Source organism: Oncorhynchus kisutch, linkage group LG17 (genome assembly GCF_002021735.2).
Source record: "Oncorhynchus kisutch isolate 150728-3 linkage group LG17, Okis_V2, whole genome shotgun sequence".
NCBI lineage: Eukaryota > Metazoa > Chordata > Actinopteri > Salmoniformes > Salmonidae > Oncorhynchus > Oncorhynchus kisutch.
In genome coordinates, this window is record NC_034190.2 from 39,809,403 (window position 1) to 39,824,019 (window position 14,617).

The following is a 14,617-nucleotide window of genomic DNA, read 5'->3' on the forward strand; positions in this document are numbered from 1 at the left end:
AGTTGTGGGATGCGAAATATCCCAAATTAATGCAACCACTACCATCCCAAAAACATTTTTAAGCAATGAGAATAACACAACAGATGAGAACGTTTAGCTTCAAAATTAGATACACTATGAAGCTATTATTTCACATAAGCGCAGCAATGTGCACACGGCAGTAGGCTATATGCGCGAATGTTCCTTTAGCAGGAAAACACCACTCTCAAAAGTGACTGCACATGTGATGCTTTTATTATAAACTTGAAACTCACGCGCTGTGTATGTATGCCAGTTAGGCTCTACACCCGTTGTAACGCGGATTAATGTGCTTAATTTTAAGAAGTTATTTGTCCGCTTTAGTTGTGATAACAAGCCTTAACAAAACGTATAGGCCTGTGGGCTAGGCTACCTGATGCATGTGACTATGATTTGAAAAAGTTGTAAAAGGCGTGCTGTTTCATGCCTTAAGCTGGGCGTCATTCACAAGTGATGATATATTACATATTCTTGATTTAAACTTGTCTTTACATATACTAAATAATGTGTGAAATGTGTTTTTGTTTAGAATGGACCATTATCATGCACCGGTCTTGAAACAAACAGGAAGGGGAAAAAACATGTAATCTATGCTCTTAAAATAGGATGCTTTTCCCGTGGTTCATTTTCATGTCACCCAGGTAGACTGTGCTTAATATTAGAAAGTTGAGAAATAAATATACTAGGTCTAGCCTATAGAAAGCTGATGGGATCCTCCTTAAAAGAAGCTGTCATTTTGTTTTCTCACACAATCGTATAGCCTATAGAAATGTTATTTTTACACAATATGAGATCTCATGAAGCATTTGGTTAAATTTTCTGAAACATTTGCATTGATTTCAGAGTGATTAGAGGAACAATATAGTGCTGAGTACTAGGTAGGTAGCACGTTTGGTAGGCTACTATATGACCAGCAGCAGCATCAGAGCTTGGAGAACCCTTAATTACACTGACTAAACAGTCACGTGGAATTTGACTGAACTTGTGACCACCGGTGTGGAGGAAATATGGTCACCGCAACAGCCCTACTCAACCCAATAATCAATAACAATGTAATACTAGAAAAAAAGACTTGCGAAATAAGAAAACAATAACTAAGTAGGCATACTGTATACAGGGTCAGTTCCAATACCATATTTACAAGGTGCAGGGATACTGGTGTGATGGAGGTAGATAGTGGCAAGAGAAGTATGTGAACCCTTTGGAATTGCTGAGATTTCAGCTTAAATTAGATCTGATCTTCATCTAAGTCACAACAATACACACACACAGGGTGCATAAACTAATAACATGCATTATTGTATTTTTCTTGTCTATATTGAATACATAATTTAAACATTCACAGTGTAGGTTGGAAAAGGTAGGTGAACCCCTTAGGGATGTGCGCTATACCGTATTTTACCATATACTGGTATTTATGCACGGACGGGTTTGGGTTTTTACTTTACCTTCTATAACGATATTTGAATGTTTGGTTTGTTAAATGTGATACGCCGTGTGTAATGTCCATTTGCATAGTTTACTCTGCAAATCAGTACTGATACCAGTACTGGTGGAGGCTTAAATCATCATGTTGTTTGTGCAACAGTATCTTCTAAATCAAAGAGGAATAGGCGAAGCATTGGCAGATTAGGCGAAGCAAATACAGATTTAATGTAGCCAAAGATTATAGGGTCCCCGAGGAAACACTGAACATCACTTTGGTTCTTACGCTGTCACAATAATTTGTCCATGGCATTTTCATTCGTTGTCATGTCAAACAACACTGTATTCAAAGTGCCCACTATTGTTTATATTCTAACTATGGAATTACAATAAACATTCTATTTCCATGATTCCAAAAGATCACCCAAGTGTTATGATCTAAATCACAATTGCAGTATTTGGTAAAAAATTATCCATTTCCTAGAAATGATCTCAAATGAGTGCAGAAATGGATGGAAATGCAGTAAATTATTTTAAGTTCAATTGAACAGTATATAACAATCAGAATGGAGAAAGACCCATTGAAATCATTTAGAATATATGTGTTGACACCCTAGGGTCACCCACTAACCATGAAGCAAATGTACAACTTTTATTAATCAAAAACATTAAATACTGTCAAATTTGAAAAATACCAAATATGATATGCTATTTTGGCCATATCGCCCAGCCCTAGAACCCCTAGGCTAATGACTTCTCCAAAAGCTAATTGGAGTCAGGAGTCAGCTATTGTGGAGTCCAATCAATGAGACAAGATTGGAGATGTTGGTTAGAGCTGCTCTGCCCTGTAAAAAACACTCACAAAATCTGAGATTGCTATTCACAAGAAGCATTGCCTGATGTGAACCATGCCTCGAACAAAAGAGATCTCAGAAGACCTAAGATTAAGAATTGATGACTTGTATAAAGCTGGAAAGGGTTACAAAAGTATCTCTAAAAGCCTTGATGTTCATCAAACCACGCTAAGACAAATTGTCTATAAATGGAGAAAGTTCAGCACTGTTGCTACTCTCCCTAGGAGTGGCCATCCTGCAAAGATGACTGGAAGAGCACAGTGCATAATGCTCAATGAGGTTAAGAAGAATCCTAGAGTGTCAGCTAAAAATTTACAGAAATCTCTGGAACGTGCAAACATCTCTGTTGACGTGTCTACGATACGTAAAACACTAAACAAGAATGGTGTTCATGGGAGTCACCACGGAAGAAGCCACTGCTGTCCAAAAAAAACCATTGCTGCATGTCTGAAGTTTGCAAAAGTGCACCTGGATGTTCCACAGCGCTACTGGCAAAATATTCTGTGGACAGATGAAACTACAGTTGAGTTGTTTGGAAGGAACACACAACACTATGTGTGGAGAAAAAAAAGCCTCAAAACCTCATCCCAACTATAAAGTATGGTGAAGGGAGTGTCATGTTTTGGGACAGCTTGCTGTCATCGGTGCAAAAATGAATTCCCAAGTTCATCAAGACATTTTACAGGAGAATGTTAGACTATCTGTCCGCCAATTGAAGCTCAACAGAAGTTGGGTGATGCAACAGGACAACGACCCAAAACACAGAAGTAAATCAACAATAGAATGGCTTCATCAGAAGAAAATACACCTTCTGGAGTGGCCCAGTCAGATTCCTGACCTCAACCCGATTGAGATGCTGTGGCATGACCTCGCGAGGTTCACACCGGACATCCCAAGAATATTCCCGAACTGAGACGGTTTTGCAAAGAGGATTGGTCCAAAGTTCCTCCTGGCCATTCTGCAGGTCTGATCCGCAACTACAGAAGGTGTTTGGTTGAGGTTATTGCTGCCAAAGGGTTCACATACTTTTCCCACCCTGCACTGTGAATGTTTACACAGTGTGTTCAACAAACACATGGAAACATATAATTTTGTGTGTTATTAGGTTAAGCAGACTATTGTTGTGACTTAGATGAAGTTCAGGTCAAATGTTACCGATCCAGGTAATTCCAAAGGGCTCACACTACTTTCCACTATATGTACAGAGGTAAGGTGACTAGGCAACAAAAAATTAGAAAGATTAATAGCAGCTTGTATGTGTGTAGAGTCAGTATTAATGTAGGTGCATATTATGTGTGAGTGAGCAGATGATGGAGTGAGAGTAGCTTACATCCTTCATAAGAACTGGAGTTACATATGTAAATCCTGTCTTGGATTTGGCTCCGTTTCATATAAAATGCCTATGTAGTTTGTTCCCTCCATTGATCACGTAAACTCTGTTATAGTAAATAAGCTTTGCTTGGGCTTACTCCAGGGCTATTCAACTGGTGGCCCGCGGGCCAGATTCGGACCGTTTATTATTTTAGACTGGCCGTTTGATCAATTTTGAACACTACTGTCTTACTGTGTCAGTGAAAGGGAGAACTCCAATACATGATGACAAGCCATATTAGCTAGTATCTAGGCCAGTGTCTATAATAATGTTGATTGGGGAAAAGATGAAAGGAGCAAAGTACTGAGCGATCCTTGATGAAAACCTGCTCTGGACTTCAGACTGGGGCAAAGGTTCACCTTCCAGCAGTACAACGTCCCTAAGCACACAGCCAAGACAACGTAGGAGTGGCTTCTTGACAAATTCAATTATTAGTGGGTCTCATGGTTGTGGAAGGCTTATTTCTTTCTTTCTTTAACCTTTACCTAACTAGACAAGTTAAAGGTTTATATTTAGCTGGGTATAATTTCACAAGCCCTGCATTCATTCGATTTTCGACTACTATTTGAAATGCAGTAATAGTTGACCCTTTACATTCTACAACATAAAAAAAAAATCAAGATATGCTTTTTAGGCCTTCTCACCCAGCCCTAGTTGTAACTCAATTCTCTGCTGTTCTTGCGGAGTCTTTATCAAACGCCTACATCTTGTCGGCGATAACCACTGTTGTTTTCATGACCTCATCTCCCCTCCCATTTGGTTCTCAGTGGTCTCAAGTTACTGTGGTCTTTCTGCTAATGACCTCATCTCCTCTCTCTTCCTCCCCCATCAGTTCCCCCCCGCCATGGCCTGCAGTCTCTTGGTAAAGTTGCCTCCGCGCGGCGCATGCCACCCCCTGCCAGCCTGCCCAGTCTGAAGGCGGAGAACAAAGGCAACGACCCCAACGTCTCGCTAGTTCCCAAAGACGGCACAGGATGGGCAAGCAAGCTGGAACCAGCAGACCCAAAGAGGTGAGGAGGGGGGCCCCCTTGCACACTCCCCATGAGGCGCTCTATCGATTTCACTATACTAAATTATTCTCAGTCAGCACTCTATTCACTGAGCTTTACTATTTAACGTGGCTGGGTATTATTGCCTCTTGTTAAAAATCTACATCTGCCCAGAACTCGAATTGAATCGATTTATCATCTATACTGATGATTTATCTGAATTAGCAGGATTGTGTCCATCTTCAGAATAAATATATTCTAATGGTGATATGAATATACAGATGCTATGTTATCTCAGGAAATGCCAGCAATACCCGCCGTGGAACATCGGTAATAGGCCCCTACTAACTCGGTAACTGGCACAATTGTCGGTCTGACTGACTGACTGGCGTGTCTGACACTTACCCATCTGGCGTTTCTCTCTCTCCTCCTCTCAGTACCGATGTATTGTCAGAACCGCAGCTGGAGTTGCCGCAGCCTGTGGTTTCACAGACGCCTGTACCGACCCGCCCGAGAACCCCGCCAGCTCCAGAGGTACACACCAATTCCATATCAATGTGAACTGAAACACAAAATGGTTCCATACCGCCATGGTCCTTATTGTTGTGTGTGTGTCTCAGGCTCCACCTCCGGTTCCCGCCCCGGTTTCAGCCCAGGCCGCAGGGGCAAGGTCCTGGGCTCAGGCCAGTGTTACACATGGAGCACAAGGAGATGGTGAGTGTCATACTTTACATCTGTCACGTCTCCGCGGACTTGACTGCATCATCAATGGCTTCCTAACTAACTCGCGTCTGGATATTTAACTGTGAGTAACCCCTCCTCTGTCGCACCATACAGGTGGAAAGGGATCAAACCAACCGTCGCCATTCTCTCGCGAGGAATTTCCCACCCTGCAGGCGGCTGGCGACCAGGACAAAGCTGGCAGAGAACAGGGCACTGCAGATCAGTGGTATGGGCCCGGACCAAGCCTCCGCCCTCCGAGTGAGTAAACGCTCATTTCTGTATAGGTTATTATAGACCACACAGTGAAGAGGGCTACCAACAGAACAAGAAGCAGTGGTCAGAGCAAGTGCTTTTTTTTTCATTTCTTTGTAAATAAAAAAAATAAAAAATCCCACATTTTCCAGACATGCCAGTTGGAGAATTACCTCCCTGCTTATTCACTCCTGAGTCTAAGATTCATCTCACTGAAAGAAAGGAAAAAATACATTTTTGGAAACAGTTCTGTAACTAGGACATCGGTTATGGCAAGATTTCATTGCATGTCCAGTGGTTCTTCCTGAATACAAATGCGGGTATAAGTGGCTTCTATTCCCTCCTGTTTTTTTAACCTCTTCCTTGTTTTTCCCCCTCTCCCCAGACATGACAAGTTGGCGGGACGGTGGGGGCCGCGCCTTGGCACCCACCGGGGAGGGGGTCGCAGAGGGTGGCCCAGGCGGGACACTGGTCATGGAGGGGGCTGCTGTTGGTGGCCAGGCAGGCCAACCTCTCCACCAGCAGCAGAACCCACAGTCCCATGGGCCGCCTAGGAACCCCCCTGCCAGCAGCCCCGTGCTGCCCCAGACCCCCGTGGGCCCTGGCTTCCCACAGTACAGAGGGATCATGCCTCCATTCGTAAGTCTACTCCTGGTGTGATCTCTGCATGTGTGCTCACAATAGATGTAGCTTTCAGAAAGTAGTCACGCCCCTTGACTTTTTCCACATTTTGTTATTACAGCTTGAATTTAAAATGGATTACATTTAGATTTTGTGTCACTGACCTACACACAGTACCCCATAATATCAACATGGATTTCAATAAGTATTCAACCCATTTAAGGAAAACTTCTAGTTCAGGAGTAAAATGTTGCCTAATAAGTCACATAATAAGAGCGCATGGGATTCACTCTGTTTGCAATAATAGTGTTTAACATGAGTTTGTAATGACTACCTCATATCTGTACCCTACACATACAATTATCTGAAAGGTACCTCAGTCGAGCAGTGAATTTTAAACAGAGAACATTCAACCACAGACCAGGAGGTTTTCCAATGCCTCGCAAAGAAGGACACCTATTGGTAGATGGGCAAAAAAATATAAACAAGACATCAAATATCCCTTTGAGCATGGTGAAGTTAATAATTACACTTTAGATGGTGTATCTACACCCAGTCACTGCAAAAATACAGGCGTCCTGCCTAACTCAGTTGCCCCAGAGGAAGGAAACGGTGAGTTTCAGCGATGAGACAAGACTGTAACTACCAATTGGATACTAGAGGTCGACCGATTATGATTTTTCAACACCGATACCGATTATTGGAGGACCCCAAAAAAAGCCGGACCGATTAATTCTGCCGTTTTTTTTTTTTTTAAATGTATTTTTAATAATGACAATTACAACAATACCGAATGAACACTTATTTTAACTTAATATAATACATCAATAAAAATACATTTAGCCTCAAATAAATTATGAAACATGTTCAATTTGGTTTAAATAATGCAAAAACAAAGTGTTGGAGAAGTAAAAGTGCATTATGTGCCATGTAAGAAAGCTAACGTTTGAGTTCCTTGCTCAGAACATGAGAACATATGAAAGCTGCTGGTTCCTTTTAACATGAGTCTTCAATATTCCAAGGTAAGAGGTTTTAGGTTGTAGTTAATATAGTATTTATGACTATTTCTCTATACCATTTGTATTTCATATACCTTTGACTATTGGATGTTCTTATAGGCTCTATAGTATTGCCAATGTAACAGTATAGCTTCCGTCCCCCTTGCCCCGACCTGGGCTCGAACCAGGAACACATCGACAACAGCCACACTCGAAACAGCGGTACCCATCGCTCCACAAAAGCCGCAGCCCTTGCAGAGCAAGGGGAATAACTTCTCCAAGTCTCAGAGCGAGTGACGTTTGAAACGCTATTAGCGCAAACCCCGCTAACTAGCTAGCCATTTCACATCGGTTACACCGGCCATTAGGCTGATAGGCTTGATGTCATAAACAGCGCTCAGCTTGCGAAGAGCTGCTGGCAAAACGCATGAAAGTGCTGTTTGAATGAATGCTTACGGGCCTGCTGCTGCCTACCATCGTTCAGTGAGACTGCTCTATCAAATCATAGACTTAATTATAACATAACACACAGAAATACGAGCCTTTGGTCATTAATATGGTCGAATCCGGAAACTATAATTTAGAAAACAAAACGTTTATTATTTCAGTGAAATACGGAACCGTTCGGTATTTTATCTAATGGGTGGCATCCCTAAGTCTAAATATTCTTGTTACATTGCACAACCTTCAATGTTATGTCATAATTATGTAAAATTCTAGAAAATTCGTTCGGAATGAGCCAGGCTGCCCAAACTGTTGCATATACCCTGACTCTGCGTGCAATGAAAGCAAGATAAGTGACAATTTCACCTGGTTAATATTGCCTGCTAACCTGGACTTCTTTTAGCTAAATATGCAGGTTTAAAAATATACTTCTGTGTATTGATTTTAAGAAAGGCATTGGGGTTTATGGTTAGGTACAGTCGTCCAACGATTTCGCTTTTTTCCGCAAATTCGCTTTTGTTAAATCATCCCCCAGCGTTACATCGATTATATGCAATGCAGGACACGCTATATACCTAGTAATATCATCAACCATGTGTAGTTAACTAGTGATTATGATTGATTGTTTTTTATAAGATAAGTTTAATGCTAGCTAGCAATTTACCTTTGCTTCTACTGCATTCACGTAACAGGCAGGCTCCTCCTGGAGTGCAATGAGAGGCAGGTGGTTAGAGCGTTGTACTAGTTAACTGTAAGGTTGCAAGATTGGAATCTTACCATCCCCCGAGCTGACAAGGTGAAAGCCTGTTTGCAAAGGCACTTAAGTAAAACTGCAAAACGTGGCAAAGAAATTAACTTCATGTCTTGAATACAACATCACTAAATACCACTAATCATATTTACAAGCATGGCGGTGGCTGCATCATGTTATATGTATGCTTGTCATTGGCAAGGACTAGGGATTTTTTGGGAGGATAAAAAGAAACTGAATAGAGCGAAACACAGGCAAAATCCTAAAGGAAAACCTGGTTCAGTCTGCTTTCCAACAGACACTGGGAGACAAATTCACTTTTCATCTGGACAATAACCTAAAGCACAAGGCCAAATATGCACCGTTTCTTACCAAGATGACAGTGAATTTTCCAGAGGGCCTAGTTACAATTTTGACTTAAATCGACATGCAATATATTGCAAGACTTGAAAATAGCTACCCAGCAACCAACTTGACAGATCATGAATATTCTTTTTAGGAATAATGTGCAAATATTGTACAATCCAGGTGTGCCAAGCACGTAGAGACTTACCTAGAATACTCAAAGCTGTAAATGTTGCCAATGGTGAATCTTAACATGTTATGACTCGGGGGTAGGAATACTTATGTAAATTAGATAATTCTGTATTTATTTTCATTAAATTTGCAAAAATGTTATATATTTTTTTAAATTCAGGCTATAAGACAACAAAATGTGGAATAATTCAAGGGGTATGAATACTTTGAGGGCACTGTATTATCTCAGTAGCTAGTTTTTCGTCCATTTGTAAAAGATTTTCAAGCGGGAACACCTGTTCTTAACCTCTCTGGGATATATTACCCAACTGGCCAACATCCAGTGAAAATGCAGAGCGCCAAATTCAAATAAATTAATATAAAAAAAATTCTTCCATGAAATCACACATTCAATATACCAAATTAAAGCTACACTGTTGTGAATCCAGCCAACGTGTCAGATTTCAAAAAATGCTTTACGGCGAAAGCAAACAATGCTATTATCTGAGGATAGCACCCAAGAAAACAAACACAGACCATCGTATTTCAACCATCCAGGCGCGACACAAAACTGCAGAAATAAAGATATAATTCATGCCTTACCTTTGACAAGCTTCTTCTGTTGGCACTCCAATATGTCCCATAAACGTCACAAATGGTCCTTTTGTTCGATTAATTCCATCGATATATATCCAAAATGTCCATTTATTTGGAGCGTTTGATCCAGAAAAACACCGGTTCCAACTCGCGCTACATGACTACAAAAGTTCTGTAAGCTTTGTCCAAACATTTCAAACTGCTTTTGTAATACAACTTTAGGTATTTTTTTGCGTAAATAATCGATAAAATTGAAGACTGGATGATCTGTGTTCAGTACCGGAGGAAAACAAAGTGTAGTTGGCTTTCAGGTCATGCGCCTCTAACAAAGATTACACTTCCCTCGAGCTTCATTCTGAACATGGCTACTTCTTCATTTCTCAAAGGAAAAACTTCAACCAATTTCTAAAGACTGTTGACATCCAGTGGAAGCGACAGGAACTGCAAGAAGGTCACTTAGAAATCTGTATTCCCAATAAAAAGTCATTGAAATGAGGGTGACCTCAAAAAAATTATCTGAATGGTTTGTCCTCGGGGTTTCACCTGCCAAATAAGTTATGTTATAGTCACAGAAATGATTCAGAGTGTTTTCTATCCAAATCTACTAATAATATGCATATCTTAGCTTCTGGGCATGAGTAGCAGGCAGTTTAATTTGGGCATGCTTTTCATCCAAAATTCAGAATGCTGCCCCCTATCCTAGAGAAGTTAATATTCACACAAAATATATGCACACTTTACCGGCAGCCATTTCCATCAAACTGGCTTGTTGCGAATATAAAGCGTGTGTGATTACTTTAAAAGCACTTTGTCGTATAACGTTTTATATACCAAATAAAAAACTGGACTTCAATGTGTTTCCATTGTTTTTTTTGCTCTGTTGGTTTTGGAACGAAGTCTTGACAATACTGTCATTTTAATTAGGTGTTTCTGTACATCAGTGGGTATCTCGTTAGCGACGTTTCCCATTGTATATTAAGGTGTTAGAACATCACACTTACAGGTACAACCAGATGGGCTCTCAGCCTGTTAGCCACCAGTGTAGCAGCAGTCTAATGTCAATCTCTGCTTTTTTGCACCAATGCTTTTGTGTATCTCTCTTTCTGTCTCTCAGATGTACCCTCCCTACCTGCCCTTCCCGCCTCCGTACGGCCCCCAGGGGCCCTATGGGTACCCTCCACCTGGTGAGGCACCTCCCAGGTTTCGCCAGCAGGGTCATGACGGTCGTGGGCGTCCCCAGGGCGGTCCCCGTGGTGGGGGAGGAGAGATGGTGAAGCGACCCTCCATCCTGAAGCAGGATGACCTGAAGGAGCTAGACGAACTGGACCACCAGGATGGAGACGAGGGCTGGGCAGGTGAGAGAGAGAGAGAAAGAGGAGATGGGAGATGTCAGGACTCATGAATACTTATATTTATTGATTATACTGCTCAGAGAGCAGTGGCAAGTTTAAAAATCATCACATGAAGAATATGGGTACACTGTTCAATTGATATGAGAACATTCCTTAAACAAGATGGGAAAATTATGACTGGATAGCACTTTATGAAAGAATTATGATTTAATAATATAATGTTTGAAAATTACACATTGTGACACAGCTTTTTATTTCTCCACCATTAATCGCAAAGAATACATTTTTTTCTTCTGTTTGGCAAAATAAGCCAATTGAGCATGACCCCCACCCACCACAAGGAAGCCAGCCCCAAGGGTTACTATTCCGCTTTCATTCTTTTTCAACCCGAATTTATTCTAATATAGCGGGAGTTTGCTAATACATGGAGAAACAAAGTGGGCATCACATTTGACTGAATCTCATGGATCCAGTAGTGCTGTGAGTAGGGGAGGGGAGACCTACCAGGTTTATCCAAGTGGGGATACATCTGATACCCTCTGTGGGTGTCATTGTATGCTGACGATTCATGTTTTGTTTTAAATCCGCAATCTGGATCCCTGCTCAGCCTCATAGAGAATATAGATCATTATTCTATCCTCTCTGGATTACAACAGAACTACGATAAGTACCATATTACGTATTGGATTGCTAAAAAATACAACTTTTACATTACTGTGTAGTTTACCAATAAAATGATAATTTGTTGAGGTTGACATACTCTGTATTCATATCCCGAAAGCAAGTAATGATCTCACTACAATACTTTTTTATAGACAGTTGGCAGCATGGAAAGGACAGTACCTGTCTATTTGTGAAAAAAATCACCCTGATCAACTCTTAACTGGTCATATCCCAGTTTAAATATAAATGCAACATGCAACTATTACAAAATTCATATAAGAAAATCAATCAATTGAAATTAATTAATTAGGCCCTAATCTATGGATTCCACATGACTGGGAATACAGATACACATCTGTTGGTCACAGATACCTTTAAAAAAGGTAGGGGTATGGATCAGAACCAGTCAGTATCTGGTGTGACCACTATTTGACTCATGCAATGTGACATCTAATTGTGGCCTGTGGAATGTTGTCCCACTCCTCTTCAATGACTGTGCAAAGTTGCTGGATATTGGCACGAACTGGAACACACTGTTGTGCATTTTAATTAAGAGCATCCCAAACATGGTCAATGGGTGACATGTCTGGTGAGTATGCAGGTCATGGAAGAACTGGGACATTTTCAGCTTCCAGGAATTATGTACAGATCCTTGTGTCATGGGGCCATGAATTATCTTGCTGAACCATGAGGTGATGGTGGTGGATTATTGTCACGACAATGGCCTCAGGATCTTGTCACGGTATCTCTGTACATTCAAATTGCCATCGATAAATTGAACTTCTGTTCGTTGTCAGTAGCTTATGTCTACCCATACCATAACGGCACAAGGTGCACCTGTTTTAGTGATCATGCTATTTAATCCGTTTTTTGATATGCCACACCTGTCAGGTGGATGGATTATTTTGGCAAGGAGAAATTATCACTGACAGGGATTTTTTTAAATGTGGGCACAACATTGAGATAAGCGTTTTGTGTGTGTGGAAAATTTCTGCCATATTTTATTTCAGTAAATGTTCAGTTTATATTTTTGTTCAGTGTACTTATGGCCCTGCCCACACATAACAACCGTTTTAAAAAAATTATATGAGCAATAATATTCCACTATTTGGAATGGCAAGCCAGATAAAATTACATGTTCCTATTTATATAATGAATAAGAATTTGGAGGGCAGAAATGATTAAATATTAAAGCATTGGTGGACCTCGCTAAAGCAGGGATCATCAACTAGTTTCAGACGGGACTATTTTTTTCTTGAGAGGATGGTTGGAGGGGCTGGAACCTAATTACAAATAATTTGTAAGACTGCAAGTTGACCTCAAGAAGCCCAAACAGATATGTTTGACTAAAAATAGAAATCTGGTTGCAATTTCACTTTAATCCACCAGAAAAGACCGAACAAATGTTACGGTTAAACTCAAATATACTAATTGATTTAAAAATTTAAAATAAAGTTTTTTAAGTCATCTTTGTAAATTATATAACTCCACCAGTCCTATGTCACACATGCAGTTAACAAAAAAAATATATGGACATGTCTGCTCTATTCAATATTACAACCAACTGATTGCAGCATTACCACAAAAATGGAGGAATGTGGAAGGGGGCGAAGGTAAGGAACTTTTCTGTCAGCCCTGCATTCATAAAGTAAATTGTGATAAGGACCAACATTTTTACAGCTGTGCCATACAGGTTGCAAAGTAGTTGGGAAGAGATTTTCGATGTACCGATTCCATGGCACATGGTTTATGAAGTGATACATAAAACAACACTGGTTTCAAAATGTAGTTTTTCAATTTAAATTAGTAGACAACATTCTGTTGGTAGAATTTCATCTATATGGGGGACAAAACCATCCCTGCTCTGCAGATTTATCTGCAAAGAGATGGAATCATTAGATCACTTGTTTTGGTACTGCCTTTATGTAGCTTGTTTTTGGTCACAGGTTCAGGAATTGCTGAAGAATTTGCAACATTTACCTGGATTTAATTTTGCAAATTGCCCTGCTGGGGGTTTTGAAAAGTAATAGTCAATCGATCAATAATCTAATTATTCTGTAGAAGCTATGAGAATAAAGGTTCAGAACTTTTGTGAAACAGCACAGTTTAAAAATATCTGGCAATTAGAAATCAAAACTAGATGGTTTTCAGAGATAGATGGGTGGGGTTGAGGGTAGGGCTGGGCGATATGGCAAATCTCATATCCCGAAATAGGTCATTTCATATAACGATACATCATTATTTAGCACATTTTCTGTTAATTAAATTAATAAATAGTTTATATAAAATGGAAAGGCCTATTTCTTACTGTATTTTGAATTATACTCAACAAATCAAGGTAATTACTCATATTTTATTTCTCCTTTTACTGAGAACCTTTGTGCAAATTTTCAATTAAGCATGTAACAAAATATTAATGTATAACATCTGCAAAGGTAAATAGAAAACACTTCAACTATAGTTGCAATCAAAATAAATAGGCCTAAAATATCCAAACCAAACATAGTAGAACTGTTTGCATTGTAGCAGCAAACAAATTAATACAGGCCTAACCAATATCGGTTTATAAAATAACAAATGTAAACATGAAATACTTTCCAGTTTAAACTATAGCAGCAAAATAAGGCTCACAAATAAATATAAAATATAACGAGTAAACAAAACACTCCTTCAAGCTTGAATTAACTTTAGCATTATATGAAAACAACAAGTGCTGCAAACAAAACTTTTTTGGTCTCATCTGTACACTCTCCGCACTGTTTCACATGATTCTTGCGTAGTTGGTAAAAGAGGTTAGTGGTGTTTGAGCCTGTTATCGGGACCGGCCTGCTGCATATTTTGTAGAGGGTGGTTTTCTGGTCCGTGGCAGACTTCATACCCAAACTATGTCCATGCGACCGAAGTAGCCCCTCTTTTAGGTACGAGCTCCGTGCTCTGTGTCATGTTCACTCTCCTCCATGTTTGTTTGTGTTGGAAATTTCCTTCCACACATGTCCAATTGATGAAAAATATTGCCGTAAAGAGTGTGATTTGCGACACAAA

The 14,617-nt window shown here is 40.1% G+C and overlaps 1 protein-coding gene across 4 annotated transcripts in view; it reads left to right on the top strand.

Annotated features, from left to right (window-relative positions):
* LOC109907650 (protein PRRC2A) overlaps positions 1–14,617 on the top strand; it is a 48,236-nt gene that overhangs the window by 15,460 nt on the left and 18,159 nt on the right. For all 4 annotated transcript variants that reach the window (XM_020505741.2, XM_020505743.2, XM_020505742.2 and 1 more), the window contains 6 exons: positions 4,502–4,679; positions 5,096–5,192; positions 5,279–5,372; positions 5,496–5,639; positions 6,019–6,272; positions 10,675–10,915. In XM_020505741.2, coding sequence (XP_020361330.1) covers positions 4,502–4,679; positions 5,096–5,192; positions 5,279–5,372; positions 5,496–5,639; positions 6,019–6,272; positions 10,675–10,915 — 1,008 coding nt within the window. The remainder of the gene's footprint in view (positions 1–4,501; positions 4,680–5,095; positions 5,193–5,278; positions 5,373–5,495; positions 5,640–6,018; positions 6,273–10,674; positions 10,916–14,617) is intronic.